We start from the raw sequence: 16,319 nt of genomic DNA on the forward strand, positions 1-16,319 counted from the left end.
TCCTCTTGATCTGAGAATGAAGGAAGGGGGATCAGGCGGGAGACAGGCCGGGTGTAGGTCTTATCCTTAACCTGAATTTCGGCAGCTCTGATATGGCCATCAGAACCTGGGAAGGTCTTCACAACTTTGTCTACCAACCACAATGCACGCACGTGGTAGCTGTGGATCAATGAGCATTGCCACGGTTCCGGTAGAAGTGTCACCAGTATTTGTGTGCCACTTATTGCGGGTCTGTAGTGTAGGCAGCTAGTGACGAATGAAATTTAACCAGAACACATCGGCCAGAACTTGACTCTGCCTCCATCTCCGTCTGCCCATAAGTTCAGAAGCAGGATAAACTACAAAGGGTAGTGAGCTGTCTGGCCGCCCCATAAGCAGACAATTTGGTGTAACAGGGTCAAGGTCGGCTACATTACTGGAAATATAACCAAGGGGCTTGCTATTAAGCATTCCTTCCACTTCGATGAGTACTGTTTGGAGAACTTCCACTGTTACAACTTGGGAGCTGACTGTGACCCGGAGGGCAGTCTTGACAGACCCAATTTCTCTTTCCCACGCACCTCCAAAGTGTGGGGCTCCAGGCGGGTTAAAATGGAAAGAAATTTTCTGTTTAGCTAAATGTAGCTGGATTTGGGGAGTGAGCGATGAAAAGGCTTCTTGCAACTCTCTTTGTCCTCCATGGAAGTTAGTGCCATGGTCTGAATATAACTCAGAAGGTGTGCCGCGGCGAGCTACAAATCTCCTCAAGGCCATCAGAAAGGAATCAGTATCAATGGATGTAAGGAGGTCTAGGTGAACGCTTCGCGTTGTGAGACACTTCAAAATGATTCCCCACCTCTTTTCACATCGTCTTCCAGTCTTGACTTGGAATGGTCCGAAACAGTCCATGCCTGTACTGTAGAATGGGGGTTTGAGCAGTCTGAGTCGAGCTGACTGGTTTGTTCTTCCATTTTTGACAGTCTTTGCACAAATGTTGTTGTTTACGTATAGCTTCTTGCCCTCTCAGTAGCCAAAAGTTTCAGCTTATCTCTCCAAAGACTCTTTCAGGTCCTGGATGGCAGAGTTTACTATCGTAGTCTCGGATCAGCAACTTGGTAACCCAGTGATGTGGGTCAAGGACTACAGGGTGTATAACTGACAGGTCTAGTCCTTAAGCTCGAGGTAAACGACCACCAACTCTTATAAGCTGACAAGAGTCGTCAAATGCTGGGGCAAGACCAAGTAGTCGACTAGTGGAAGGCACAGATTTACTAGCTTTTAGCAGTTTGTATTCATCTAGAAAAAAATCAAGTTGAGATTTCTGCAGGATATGCCATTCTGCAGTTTGGTAGTCCACTGCTGATGGTGGTCCTGTATCTTTTAGCCCCTGAACTGTGGCCTCTGCTAACTCGCTCCAGGTGTTGTGTGTGGTAGGGTCAGGAATGTCAGGAACAACCACTTCCGTCATAAGTCCACAGAAGATTCCTTTGCGCTGCTCTGTTTTGATTTCCGGTGGTTGAATAGGAGGACAGACAGGCCATACTGACTCAGACTCGAGCAGAAACGATGGTCCTTGGCTCCATCTGTTGGGCACTGATAGCTGAGAAAGAGTTTTACCCCAGGTGAGGTCATCTGCTGGATTTCTGCTGGAATTCACATATCGCCGGGAACATTCTGTAGTCAGCTCTTGAATTTCGGCTATCCTGGTTCCAACAAATACCTTGAATCGGTATGATTCAGATTTGAGCCAGGCTAGAACAGTGGTGGAACCGGTCCATAGTGTCACTGTATTTATCTTGAGGGTGAGCTCAGTATTCAAGAGTTTGGCTAATTGAGCACCATTCAGGGCAGCACACAGCTCTAGTCGAGGAATTGTCAGACGTCGTTTTGGGGCAACCTTGGACCTTGCTAGTACAAAGGCTAAATGAATATGACCACTGTCGTCCTCAGTACGTAGGTAGGCGACAGATCCATAAGCTTGTTCAGAAACGTCGCAAAAGATGTGAATTTGTCTGGTGTTGTGGGAGTGATTAATGTCTGAAGATGTGACACAGCGGGGTAGTGAAATACTTGCTGCCGTAGGGAGTTCCACCTCCCATTCTCTCCAGGATCTCAAAAGGTCGTCAGGTAGATTTGGGTCATCCCAGTCTCGTTGCTTGTCCCATAATCTCTGAACTAAAATCTTGGCTCGAGTGGTAAATGGGAGTATGAAGCCTAGGGGTGGTACTGGGTTGCAAGTACCTTGTAAACGTGTCGAAGGGTACATGGTCCAGACTTGACAGGACAGGTGTTATACCCAAGGAGGTCTGATTTGCAGTGCCACCTCAAGCCTAGTGCAGATTCTTGAGCATCGGTACGATCTTGAGATAGCCACAATTCGGTACTGCTGGATCTTGCTTCTGTTGGTAGGTGGTCCACCACACTGGGATCATTACTTGCCCACTGGCGAAGTTCGAACCCACCACCGTCAAAGAGGGTGCGAAGTCTGTCTATAAGCTGTCTTGCCTCTTGAGATGATGGTAGGCTCTTCAAACAATTGTCCACATAGAAATTCCTTTCTACTATGGTTCTGATATTGTCATCAGGAGTGCTATGATCTGTAACATGTCGCTGAACAGCATAAATGGCACAACACGGACTACAAGTAGTGCCAAAAGGTAGCACTTGCCATTCATAAATGTCTGGTGGTTTAGATCTGTCCATGTCTCGCCATACAAAACAGAGAAAATGCCTATCTTCTGGGAGGAGACGAACTTGATGGAACATCCCTTTAATATCCCCGCTTATTGCCACTGGATGTTCACGAAAGCGCAGGAGTACACCTAACAATGATGGGCCCAAGGCTGGTCCTGGCAGTAGATAGTTTTTCAGGTTATGGCCTTCAAAGTCAAATGAACAGTTAAAAACCACACGGTTCTTACCGTTGTGCTGCACAAGGTGGTGAGGGATGAACCATGACTCTCTTTGAGAATTAACTGTTTTAGATGGGAGTTTGACAACATAGCCCGAGGTCTCTAATTTCTTTATCTCTTGTTGGTAGGCAGCTGCTTTACTGGGGTCTTTCTCCAGGCGTTTCTCTGTGTTCCTAAGGTTAGGAAGTACTGCCTCCATAGGAGCATGAAGTATGGGCATATCCTTCTTACGCAGGAGTGGAGTTGCATAGCGACTTACGCCATCGATCAGTATTCTGACAGTCTGTGACTGGAGCAAGTCAAGAGCTTCTTGGTCCTGTTTAGACCGCGTGACAGATTTCTCATTTCGGTTGAGAATCACGTCTGCTTGCCAGAGTCTCTCCACATTCTGGAACAACTCTGTCATCGAGGGATTAATGGCAATGTGCAGACACTGTTGAGATTTCACATTATCTCAGAAGACTCTTGCTGGTCCTTGTAGAGACCAACCCAGCCTTGTCTTGACAGCTGCCGGACCTGCAGGTGGACCAAGACGAACTGGTTCAATCGGAGTGATAAGGTGAGGATGATCTGCTCCAATCAGTAACAGGGGACACGCTTTGTGAATAGGCTGTAAAGGTAAGCATTTCAAATGCCTGTATCGTCGCTGAAGGTCTGCAACAGGGAAGGAATGTTCAGCTAAGCTAAGTAGTTCTGCAGTGAAGGCTCCCGTTATTTTGTAGGACGCTGCTGAATCCTTGAGGGCAATCTAGGTATAGCATTTTGCTAGTTGAACTGACTAAACAGGTCCCTTCTTTCAGTGGCTTAAGGTTGACCTCATGGAGGATTTGGAGGTGCTTTCCATTACATAGATGGCAGAGTTTCTTGAGGGCACACTGTGCAGCTCTGTGGTTACGTCCACACTTCCAGCATCTGTTATTAGTCTTAATCCAGTCAATTACTCGGTCTTTGGTTAAGGACTGGAAAGTGGCAAATTGACTCAGATAATGTTCTTTACTGTCACAGTATGGACAGAATGCAAAGCTTTTGCCTTGACTCTTGGTTGGCACTGATGGTATTGAGGAACATAATTCGTTTGAGCCATGAAGGATTGTAGTCTGTCTGACCTTGGCTTTAGTTTCCTTCTGTTGATCCACTCGGGAATGGGCTCTATCTTTCTGGGCCTTATATCCACCAAAGCTCTCTGGATCCTGGCACCAGGATTCGAAATTAAGCCATTTAGCTAGATCAAGAAGCGTGTACACTGAGCCAGGTTCATAACTCATGTGCCTGCGGAAGGATGCTCTTTGTTCTGGAGGGAGCTTGGACAAAAGTCGAGCCCCGTGGGATCCACAATGCAATTCAATGTCTCCTTCTGTTCCTAATGTCTTAAGGAATCCTACTAAGGCTTGTATCTGAAGAGCAAAGCGTTCAAAGTCTACAGTGTCGCCAGGCTGAATATTTGATGCATCCATAATAGCAGCAATTTTGCTCAGGGCAAGCTGGTGAGGTCGACCGAACCGTTCAGTGAGGGCTGCCATGGTATCTGAGTAGGGAGTGGATGAATTTAAAAAGGAATCAGCAATGAGGCGAGCATCTGTTAACTTTAGGTGATCTACCAAAACTTGGTACTTGAATAGCTCTGTAGCTTCATCAGGTAGTAGGTTATTCAAGGCAAGTTTGAGACGGGCATATTCACCAGGCTCTCGACGGGTCAAATCTGGAATGTTGGCTGCCTTGTGTTCCGCGTAACTCTGTGAGTGTCAACAGTGCCTGAGGAAATCTGAGCAGCCACATTATCTGGAACAAAGGCATTTGAGTAAGGCTGCATTGGAGGAGCATGCTGTGCGTAGCTGACTGTATCTGCATAAGGATTTGTATTCTTAGATGTAGAAAGGCGGCGTGGTTCAGGAACTGGAAAGGCTCCAGGAGTCGGTGTTGGCCCTGGAGACTCTGACTGTCTGCTTGCAACTCTAGGCAAAGGAACTGGAGGGGTTAATACTTGGAAATGTGAATTAGGCTTAGGAGTTGACCTCTGACTTTGCGACTGGTTTATCAACATCTGCTGCATACTTTTCTGGATTTCTATAAGTTGGCTGATCTCTTCCCTCATGGATAGCTGAGTAGCACGGAGATGTCTATTCTCTTGTTCCAGATCATGCACTGTGCTTTGGACATCAGGAGGTAAGGAACATCCATACCGGTGAGGGCTGCGTTCATTTCTCTCACTCCAACGATCTGTGGTAAGGTACCAGGGCTCTAAAGCCAATCGTGGTGATTCTAATAAATCAGGTGATCCAACAGCCTCTTCTCTTTGATCATGATAAGAAATAGATGCCTGCGGATGGGCCATAGGAATATCTCTGACCTCATCATCATGTTGATAGTCATCTGACCCATGTGGTCGCGGTGTAGACTGAGGCAGAAGGACATTAGCTCTAGGCAGCCCGGCATACTGCAATTCGAAATCTTGTAAGTAGGCTGGTTGACAAACTATTCGTCTAGGGCGAGCTCCTTCAACTTGATACTCTGCATGCTGGTCCTCTGACATCATGAGTCCAGTGTAGACACCAATCTGCCTCGAAGGACCAAAATTGTTCTGGAGATTTATGTAAAGACTGTATTCTGTGCTGGAACAGGTGGATTTGTATCCGCACTGGTGTGTCGGAAAGAACACATAAGACTCAGTTGAACCAGACCTTGAAGTTTACTGATGATTCAGTTTGAATGGTAACAGTGAGTGGTCTGAAATATCAAATAATAACAATAAAATATTAGGTTACAAATAAATCAAGAACATTAACATAAGCAATAATCCAGGTTACATTATTAAAGTTGTTGCAGTACTTAGTTTGTCCACAAGATGGCACTGAGAGCTCAGACATGGCATTAGATATAAAAGACGCCATTTGAATGTGTCCTTATAGGCAGTGATGGCAGATAAAGAAACTTCACATAACGCAATTTATATACCAATATAGGTGAATAACAATATAAATCACCATCCAGAGATATTACTCACACTATAATGGTACTCAGGCATTAGTTCTACATATCGTAAATTGTGAACTTTGGCGCTAACGCGGATTGCCGCGATGGAAACCCAATGAGCTTGTTGTACATCAATAAAGAAAACAAATCTACTTTCAAAGATCGGAAAGGTCACAGGACAATAGGAAATAAATAACTTACATTCTGGTCATTAACTGGCTCACATAAGTCTACTACCAAAGGAAAAGGAGATTCTGCATATGAGCATTCATAGTTCGTCTCCTGCTGACTGCGAGGCACTGACTAACGTCATTCAGTAAACAGCGCTCTGATTAGTTGAATCCTTCTGAACAGCTTGATTGAAGTTTGTTTTGGTACCAAAACACTTCTCCATTTCTGTGGAGTACATGTGGTTGTCCTCTGCGCCACCAGAGAAGTGTTTCATCCTCTTAATAGTCAAGGAAGTTGGTTTATCCTGTCTAATCAGCGAAGGTTGTGTTAACAAACGTTATCCTCTGCAATGCCGGAGAAGAGTCATTCTCTGTGTAGTAAGGGAAGATTTATCCTCTGCTCATTCAGGGAAGGTTAACAGCTGTTAGTTCATGTTAACAAGGTGTTTTTGACAGGGAAGTACTCCCAGGAAAACATCACAAAATGGTTCAAATGAAATGCACAGTGTGCACCCGGCTTTACATGCATTATGTAGAATAGAGGACAAAAGCAATACTGGATTGATAAAAAAAAATAATAAAAAAAGATGTGAATACAGTTGAAGTTCAAGACAAAAGGCTCAGAGTTGGGTAAAATGCAATTATTGTCAGTGTATATTCTATGCAGATTTATGGCAAAAGTTTTCACAAGAGATCAACTTTCCTGCAGATTTTAGGTGAAAGAGGTGTAGAAGTTAGTCACAATAACAACTTGTAAACTTGTCGTTATCTTTATCATCTCCTAATTACGGTAATTATTACAACATCTGGCGTGAACACAACGCTCTGCTCTCCCAAACCTAATCAAACACACCTGAACAAGCTAATCAAGGTCTTCAAGATTAGACTACTTGAAAGCTACAGGCAGGTGAGGTTGATCAGTGTTGGAGTTACCCAGGCCTCCTTGGATCTTTAAAAACGCGTTTTCCAAAAAAAATACACATACAGCGATATATATTGCGGGATTCAGCAGCACATGTTTCTGTTGTAGTTTTGTGTGCGTGCCTCACTGTTCCTTCAGACTGACTAATTCAGCGAGTTTTACAGCAGAGTTGATTGTGAGATCGCAGGTCGAGAGGATGACTGCTCGAGTGTACTGCTTGTTTAGTGCTGTTTTATTGTGTCTGTCTGCCTGTTTGAGCACAACACACGCTGGAGTCGCAGGTGAGAAGATGTTTTAGCTTCATTACATGGCCCGAAGAAATGCATAAGTGCCTTACAAAATATGACTTCTTTTGAACATGTAGCTACAGTACGTTTAGATGCAATAGTAAATTTATTAAAAAACAGATTAACTGTCCATGTCTTCTATCTGCATGGTGCTTCTATTACACACCCCACCAGTAGGGAGGTAGGTTGTAACAGTAGGTTACTCTTTGTCTTTAAAACTAATTGACAGTTAAGGGATAAATGGCATTTCTACTTGCTTTTAAGCTGATAAATAAAGTTTTGAGACATATATATTTTTAAAAAACCTGACTTCTAAATACTGAAACTATTACAACTCTACTTGGTCCCCCTTAATGATCCTCTTCTGTAGTTTCTGGTCAGTGTCCGGTGATGCTGACGGTCGTGCCGTCCCGCCGAGGATGTACTTCTGATACAGACTGCTCTGGAGGACACAAATGCTGTCAATTCCCCTGTGGGCCTGCATGTGTGCCGCCTGTTTTCAGTGAGTTTCAATTAATGATGGATGCTAGAGGCCTCCCAAAAGAAACCCAGATAATTTTCTTTTTTTTAAATTTTCACTCAGAAGTTGCTAGTAAACCTCACAAATAATTGCAAAGAAACAAGTAACACATTGATATAAACATGAATCTTTGTATAATAGCAAAGCCAGGAGAGTGTCCAAGCACCAAAACTGGAAGAGGAAATTGTGCCGAGTTGTGTTACTATGACAGTGACTGTCCGAACAATGAGAAATGCTGCAGCAATGGATGTGGACATGAGTGTATGGCTCCATATACAGGTAGTTGTATTATATTCGGTTATCTAGTGTTTGGGTCAGCTTTTTTATTTTCCAGTGTGCCTCTTTATAATTCGGTTGTCATATCCTACTCAATGACAAAAAATCCTGAATTTAGCACAGTTTCACAGAATAGCTTTACAACATTAATAAAGATGAATATTTGAAATGCATTTCACTCCGTAAGACTTGCTATTCATGATTTGAGTTTTGTGCTGAATGCCACTGAAAGGAAAGACTAAAGCTGACTTTCTGTAACCCTCCAGTGAAGCCTGCGGCCGAACCTCCAAAGCCTCCCGTGAAGCCTGCGGCCAAGCCTCCCGTGAAGCCTGCGGCCGGACCTCCAAAGCCTCCCGTGAAGCCTGCGGCCAAGCCTCCCGTGAAGCCTGCGGCCGAACCTCCAAAGCCTGCAGCTGAACTGCCGACGCAACCAGAGTGCGCTGGTCATGGTCACCGAGGTCACCGAGGTCACCGGGGTCACCGGGGTCACCGGGGTCACGGAGATCACGGTCACCCCGGTCACGGAGATCACGGTCACCCCGGTCACGGAGATCACGGTCACCCCGGTCCCGGCGATCACGATTGCCAATGCAAGTCGTAACCATATTGATTTTGCCGAACTTATGCTGGAGTTCTTTTACAGATCAATTCAATGCTTTATTCATTTGGAATGTTCCCTGTTTATCACCAAATAAATATATTTAATTAAATGTTTTTTGTTTTGCTTGTGTTCTGGAGATTTATGTAAGGACTGTATTCTGTGCTGGAACAGGTGGATTTGTATCCGCACTGGTGTGTCGGCAAGAACACATAAGACTCAGTTGAACCAGAACTTGAAGTTTACTGATGATTAGTTTGAATGGTAACAGTGAGTGGTCTGAAATATCAAATAACAAAATATTAGGTTACAAATAAATCAATAACATTAACATAGGCAATAAAAGTTGTTGCAGTACTTAGTTTGTCCACAAGATGTCATTGAGAGCTCAGACATGGCATTAGATATAAAAGACGCCATTTTAATTTGTCGTCCTAGGCAGTGATGGCAGATAAAGCAACTTCACATAATGCAATTTATATATCAATATAGGTGATTAACAATATAAATCACCATCCAGAGATATTACTCCCACTATAATGGTACTCGGGCATTAGTTCTGCATATTGTAAATTGTGAACTCAGGCGCTAACGCGGATTGCCGCGATGGAAACCCAATGAGCTTCATGTACATCAATAAAGAACACAAATCTACTTTCAAAGATCGGAAAGGTCACAGGATAATAGGAAATAAACAACTTACATTCTGGTCATTAACTCGCTCACATAAGTCTACTACCAAAGGAAAAGGAGATAAAATTCTACATATGAGCATTCATAGTTCGTCTCCTGCTGACTGCGAGGCACTGACTAACGTCATTCAGTAAACAGCGCTCTGATTGGTTGAATCCTTAACACTGCCGCCCCCAAATATGCTATGCATATTTGTACTCTGTAGAATTAATCAGTCTGAGGGGGCTCAGATACGTTCCTCTTGATCTGAGAATGAGGGAAGGGGGATCAGGCGGGAGACAGGCCGGGTGTAGGTCTTATCCTTAACCTGAATTTCGGCAGCTCTGATATGGCCATCAGAACCTGGGAAGGTCTTCACAACTTTGTCTACCAACCACAATGCACGCACGTGGTAGCTGTGGATCAATGAGCATTGCCACGGTTCCGGTAGAAGTGTCACCAGTATTTGTGTGCCACTTATTGCGGGTCTGTAGTGTAGGCAGCTAGTGACGAATGAAATTTAACCAGAACACATCGGCCAGAACTTGACTCTGCCTCCATCTCCGTCTGCCCATAAGTTCAGAAGCAGGATAAACTACAAAGGGTAGTGAGCTGTCTGGCCGCCCCATAAGCAGACAATTTGGTGTAACAGGGTCAAGGTCGGCTACATTACTGGAAATATAACCAAGGGGCTTGCTATTAAGCATTCCTTCCACTTCGATGAGTACTGTTTGGAGAACTTCCACTGTTACAACTTGGGAGCTGACTGTGACCCGGAGGGCAGTCTTGACAGACCCAATTTCTCTTTCCCACGCACCTCCAAAGTGTGGGGCTCCAGGCGGGTTAAAATGGAAAGAAATTTTCTGTTTAGCTAAATGTAGCTGGATTTGGGGAGTGAGCGATGAAAAGGCTTCTTGCAACTCTCTTTGTCCTCCATGGAAGTTAGTGCCATGGTCTGAATATAACTCAGAAGGTGTGCCGCGGCGAGCTACAAATCTCCTCAAGGCCATCAGAAAGGAATCAGTATCAATGGATGTAAGGAGGTCTAGGTGAACGCTTCGCGTTGTGAGACACTTCAAAATGATTCCCCACCTCTTTTCACATCGTCTTCCAGTCTTGACTTGGAATGGTCCGAAACAGTCCATGCCTGTACTGTAGAATGGGGGTTTGAGCAGTCTGAGTCGAGCTGACTGGTTTGTTCTTCCATTTTTGACAGTCTTTGCACAAATGTTGTTGTTTACGTATAGCTTCTTGCCCTCTCAGTAGCCAAAAGTTTCAGCTTATCTCTCCAAAGACTCTTTCAGGTCCTGGATGGCAGAGTTTACTATCGTAGTCTCGGATCAGCAACTTGGTAACCCAGTGATGTGGGTCAAGGACTACAGGGTGTATAACTGACAGGTCTAGTCCTTAAGCTCGAGGTAAACGACCACCAACTCTTATAAGCTGACAAGAGTCGTCAAATGCTGGGGCAAGACCAAGTAGTCGACTAGTGGAAGGCACAGATTTACTAGCTTTTAGCAGTTTGTATTCATCTAGAAAAAAATCAAGTTGAGATTTCTGCAGGATATGCCATTCTGCAGTTTGGTAGTCCACTGCTGATGGTGGTCCTGTATCTTTTAGCCCCTGAACTGTGGCCTCTGCTAACTCGCTCCAGGTGTTGTGTGTGGTAGGGTCAGGAATGTCAGGAACAACCACTTCCGTCATAAGTCCACAGAAGATTCCTTTGCGCTGCTCTGTTTTGATTTCCGGTGGTTGAATAGGAGGACAGACAGGCCATACTGACTCAGACTCGAGCAGAAACGATGGTCCTTGGCTCCATCTGTTGGGCACTGATAGCTGAGAAAGAGTTTTACCCCAGGTGAGGTCATCTGCTGGATTTCTGCTGGAATTCACATATCGCCGGGAACATTCTGTAGTCAGCTCTTGAATTTCGGCTATCCTGGTTCCAACAAATACCTTGAATCGGTATGATTCAGATTTGAGCCAGGCTAGAACAGTGGTGGAACCGGTCCATAGTGTCACTGTATTTATCTTGAGGGTGAGCTCAGTATTCAAGAGTTTGGCTAATTGAGCACCATTCAGGGCAGCACACAGCTCTAGTCGAGGAATTGTCAGACGTCGTTTTGGGGCAACCTTGGACCTTGCTAGTACAAAGGCTAAATGAATATGACCACTGTCGTCCTCAGTACGTAGGTAGGCGACAGATCCATAAGCTTGTTCAGAAACGTCGCAAAAGATGTGAATTTGTCTGGTGTTGTGGGAGTGATTAATGTCTGAAGATGTGACACAGCGGGGTAGTGAAATACTTGCTGCCGTAGGGAGTTCCACCTCCCATTCTCTCCAGGATCTCAAAAGGTCGTCAGGTAGATTTGGGTCATCCCAGTCTCGTTGCTTGTCCCATAATCTCTGAACTAAAATCTTGGCTCGAGTGGTAAATGGGAGTATGAAGCCTAGGGGTGGTACTGGGTTGCAAGTACCTTGTAAACGTGTCGAAGGGTACATGGTCCAGACTTGACAGGACAGGTGTTATACCCAAGGAGGTCTGATTTGCAGTGCCACCTCAAGCCTAGTGCAGATTCTTGAGCATCGGTACGATCTTGAGATAGCCACAATTCGGTACTGCTGGATCTTGCTTCTGTTGGTAGGTGGTCCACCACACTGGGATCATTACTTGCCCACTGGCGAAGTTCGAACCCACCACCGTCAAAGAGGGTGCGAAGTCTGTCTATAAGCTGTCTTGCCTCTTGAGATGATGGTAGGCTCTTCAAACAATTGTCCACATAGAAATTCCTTTCTACTATGGTTCTGATATTGTCATCAGGAGTGCTATGATCTGTAACATGTCGCTGAACAGCATAAATGGCACAACACGGACTACAAGTAGTGCCAAAAGGTAGCACTTGCCATTCATAAATGTCTGGTGGTTTAGATCTGTCCATGTCTCGCCATACAAAACAGAGAAAATGCCTATCTTCTGGGAGGAGACGAACTTGATGGAACATCCCTTTAATATCCCCGCTTATTGCCACTGGATGTTCACGAAAGCGCAGGAGTACACCTAACAATGATGGGCCCAAGGCTGGTCCTGGCAGTAGATAGTTATTCAGGTTATGGCCTTCAAAGTCAAATGAACAGTTAAAAACCACACGGTTCTTACCGTTGTGCTGCACAAGGTGGTGAGGGATGAACCATGACTCTCTTTGAGAATTAACTGTTTTAGATGGGAGTTTGACAACATAGCCCGAGGTCTCTAATTTCTTTATCTCTTGTTGGTAGGCAGCTGCTTTACTGGGGTCTTTCTCCAGGCGTTTCTCTGTGTTCCTAAGGTTAGGAAGTACTGCCTCCATAGGAGCATGAAGTATGGGCATATCCTTCTTACGCAGGAGTGGAGTTGCATAGCGACTTACGCCATCGATCAGTATTCTGACAGTCTGTGACTGGAGCAAGTCAAGAGCTTCTTGGTCCTGTTTAGACCGCGTGACAGATTTCTCATTTCGGTTGAGAATCACGTCTGCTTGCCAGAGTCTCTCCACATTCTGGAACAACTCTGTCATCGAGGGATTAATGGCAATGTGCAGACACTGTTGAGATTTCACATTATCTCAGAAGACTCTTGCTGGTCCTTGTAGAGACCAACCCAGCCTTGTCTTGACAGCTGCCGGACCTGCAGGTGGACCAAGACGAACTGGTTCAATCGGAGTGATAAGGTGAGGATGATCTGCTCCAATCAGTAACAGGGGACACGCTTTGTGAATAGGCTGTAAAGGTAAGCATTTCAAATGCCTGTATCGTCGCTGAAGGTCTGCAACAGGGAAGGAATGTTCAGCTAAGCTAAGTAGTTCTGCAGTGAAGGCTCCCGTTATTTTGTAGGACGCTGCTGAATCCTTGAGGGCAATCTAGGTATAGCATTTTGCTAGTTGAACTGACTAAACAGGTCCCTTCTTTCAGTGGCTTAAGGTTGACCTCATGGAGGATTTGGAGGTGCTTTCCATTACATAGATGGCAGAGTTTCTTGAGGGCACACTGTGCAGCTCTGTGGTTACGTCCACACTTCCAGCATCTGTTATTAGTCTTAATCCAGTCAATTACTCGGTCTTTGGTTAAGGACTGGAAAGTGGCAAATTGACTCAGATAATGTTCTTTACTGTCACAGTATGGACAGAATGCAAAGCTTTTGCCTTGACTCTTGGTTGGCACTGATGGTATTGAGGAACATAATTCGTTTGAGCCATGAAGGATTGTAGTCTGTCTGACCTTGGCTTTAGTTTCCTTCTGTTGATCCACTCGGGAATGGGCTCTATCTTTCTGGGCCTTATATCCACCAAAGCTCTCTGGATCCTGGCACCAGGATTCGAAATTAAGCCATTTAGCTAGATCAAGAAGCGTGTACACTGAGCCAGGTTCATAACTCATGTGCCTGCGGAAGGATGCTCTTTGTTCTGGAGGGAGCTTGGACAAAAGTCGAGCCCCGTGGGATCCACAATGCAATTCAATGTCTCCTTCTGTTCCTAATGTCTTAAGGAATCCTACTAAGGCTTGTATCTGAAGAGCAAAGCGTTCAAAGTCTACAGTGTCGCCAGGCTGAATATTTGATGCATCCATAATAGCAGCAATTTTGCTCAGGGCAAGCTGGTGAGGTCGACCGAACCGTTCAGTGAGGGCTGCCATGGTATCTGAGTAGGGAGTGGATGAATTTAAAAAGGAATCAGCAATGAGGCGAGCATCTGTTAACTTTAGGTGATCTACCAAAACTTGGTACTTGAATAGCTCTGTAGCTTCATCAGGTAGTAGGTTATTCAAGGCAAGTTTGAGACGGGCATATTCACCAGGCTCTCGACGGGTCAAATCTGGAATGTTGGCTGCCTTGTGTTCCGCGTAACTCTGTGAGTGTCAACAGTGCCTGAGGAAATCTGAGCAGCCACATTATCTGGAACAAAGGCATTTGAGTAAGGCTGCATTGGAGGAGCATGCTGTGCGTAGCTGACTGTATCTGCATAAGGATTTGTATTCTTAGATGTAGAAAGGCGGCGTGGTTCAGGAACTGGAAAGGCTCCAGGAGTCGGTGTTGGCCCTGGAGACTCTGACTGTCTGCTTGCAACTCTAGGCAAAGGAACTGGAGGGGTTAATACTTGGAAATGTGAATTAGGCTTAGGAGTTGACCTCTGACTTTGCGACTGGTTTATCAACATCTGCTGCATACTTTTCTGGATTTCTATAAGTTGGCTGATCTCTTCCCTCATGGATAGCTGAGTAGCACGGAGATGTCTATTCTCTTGTTCCAGATCATGCACTGTGCTTTGGACATCAGGAGGTAAGGAACATCCATACCGGTGAGGGCTGCGTTCATTTCTCTCACTCCAACGATCTGTGGTAAGGTACCAGGGCTCTAAAGCCAATCGTGGTGATTCTAATAAATCAGGTGATCCAACAGCCTCTTCTCTTTGATCATGATAAGAAATAGATGCCTGCGGATGGGCCATAGGAATATCTCTGACCTCATCATCATGTTGATAGTCATCTGACCCATGTGGTCGCGGTGTAGACTGAGGCAGAAGGACATTAGCTCTAGGCAGCCCGGCATACTGCAATTCGAAATCTTGTAAGTAGGCTGGTTGACAAACTATTCGTCTAGGGCGAGCTCCTTCAACTTGATACTCTGCATGCTGGTCCTCTGACATCATGAGTCCAGTGTAGACACCAATCTGCCTCGAAGGACCAAAATTGTTCTGGAGATTTATGTAAAGACTGTATTCTGTGCTGGAACAGGTGGATTTGTATCCGCACTGGTGTGTCGGAAAGAACACATAAGACTCAGTTGAACCAGACCTTGAAGTTTACTGATGATTCAGTTTGAATGGTAACAGTGAGTGGTCTGAAATATCAAATAATAACAATAAAATATTAGGTTACAAATAAATCAAGAACATTAACATAAGCAATAATCCAGGTTACATTATTAAAGTTGTTGCAGTACTTAGTTTGTCCACAAGATGGCACTGAGAGCTCAGACATGGCATTAGATATAAAAGACGCCATTTGAATGTGTCCTTATAGGCAGTGATGGCAGATAAAGAAACTTCACATAACGCAATTTATATACCAATATAGGTGAATAACAATATAAATCACCATCCAGAGATATTACTCACACTATAATGGTACTCAGGCATTAGTTCTACATATCGTAAATTGTGAACTTTGGCGCTAACGCGGATTGCCGCGATGGAAACCCAATGAGCTTGTTGTACATCAATAAAGAAAACAAATCTACTTTCAAAGATCGGAAAGGTCACAGGACAATAGGAAATAAATAACTTACATTCTGGTCATTAACTGGCTCACATAAGTCTACTACCAAAGGAAAAGGAGATTCTGCATATGAGCATTCATAGTTCATCTCCTGCTGACTGCGAGGCACTGACTAACGTCATTCAGTAAACAGCGCTCTGATTAGTTGAATCCTTCTGAACAGCTTGATTGAAGTTTGTTTTGGTACCAAAAAACTTCTCCATTTCTGTGGAGTACATGTGGTTGTCCTCTGCGCCACCAGAGAAGTGTTTCATCCTCTTAATAGTCAAGGAAGTTGGTTTATCCTGTCTAATCAGCGAAGGTTGTGTTAACAAACGTTATCCTCTGCAATGCCGGAGAAGAGTCATTCTCTGTGTAGTAAGGGAAGATTTATCCTCTGCTCATTCAGGGAAGGTTAACAGCTGTTAGTTCATGTTAACAAGGTGTTTTTGACAGGGAAGTACTGCCAGGAAAACATCACAAAATGGTTCAAATGAAATGCACAGTGTGCACCCGGCTTTACATGCATTATGTAGAATAGAGGACAAAAGCAATACTGGATTGATAAAAAAAAATAATAAAAAAAGATGTGAATACAGTTGAAGTTCAAGACAAAAGGCTCAGAGTTGGGTAAAATGCAATTATTGTCAGTGTATATTCTATGCAGATTTATGGCAAAAGTTTTCACAAGAGATCAACTTTCCTGCAGATTTTAGGTGAAAGAG

General features: G+C 44.5%; 2 protein-coding genes across 6 annotated transcripts in view; one reads left to right on the plus strand and one right to left on the minus strand.

The window, feature by feature from the left end:
• Positions 1 to 16,319, minus strand: part of LOC309496044 (protein NLRC3-like) — a 302,889-nt gene that overhangs the window by 119,339 nt on the left and 167,231 nt on the right. The gene's annotated exons all lie outside the window — the stretch shown is intronic.
• LOC309496119 (uncharacterized protein) lies at positions 6,728 to 8,723 on the plus strand. 4 transcript variants are annotated; one of them, XM_082166127.1, is made up of 5 exons: positions 6,729 to 7,234; positions 7,611 to 7,742; positions 7,902 to 8,042; positions 8,303 to 8,530; positions 8,564 to 8,723. In XM_082166127.1, exons 1-5 carry the CDS (start codon positions 7,150 to 7,152, stop codon positions 8,635 to 8,637), a joined length of 660 nt encoding a protein of 219 aa, XP_082022253.1. In that variant the 5' UTR covers positions 6,729 to 7,149; the 3' UTR covers positions 8,638 to 8,723. The 4 variants fall into 4 exon arrangements, with proteins under 4 accessions (XP_082022251.1, XP_082022253.1, XP_082022254.1 ...); XM_082166128.1 differs by having other exon boundaries at positions 8,303 to 8,503; positions 8,540 to 8,723; XM_082166125.1 differs by having other exon boundaries at positions 6,728 to 7,234; positions 8,303 to 8,723.

Source organism: Leuciscus leuciscus (genome assembly GCF_965113295.1).
Source record: "Leuciscus leuciscus genome assembly, chromosome: 4".
NCBI classification, from domain to species: domain Eukaryota; kingdom Metazoa; phylum Chordata; class Actinopteri; order Cypriniformes; family Leuciscidae; genus Leuciscus; species Leuciscus leuciscus.

What these genes read in the sequence shown, in the direction of transcription:
- LOC309496119 (XM_082166125.1), top strand. Translation starts at nt 7,150, where the DNA reads ATGACTGCTCGAGTGTACTGCTTGTTTAGTGCTGTTTTATTGTGTCTG. An exon ending in AACACACGCTGGAGTCGCAG is followed by an intron (nt 7,235 to 7,610) that starts GTGAGAAGATGT and finishes CCTCTTCTGTAG; the next exon opens with TTTCTGGTCAGTGTCCGGTG. An exon ending in ATGTGTGCCGCCTGTTTTCA is followed by an intron (nt 7,743 to 7,901) that starts GTGAGTTTCAAT and finishes TTTGTATAATAG; the next exon opens with CAAAGCCAGGAGAGTGTCCA.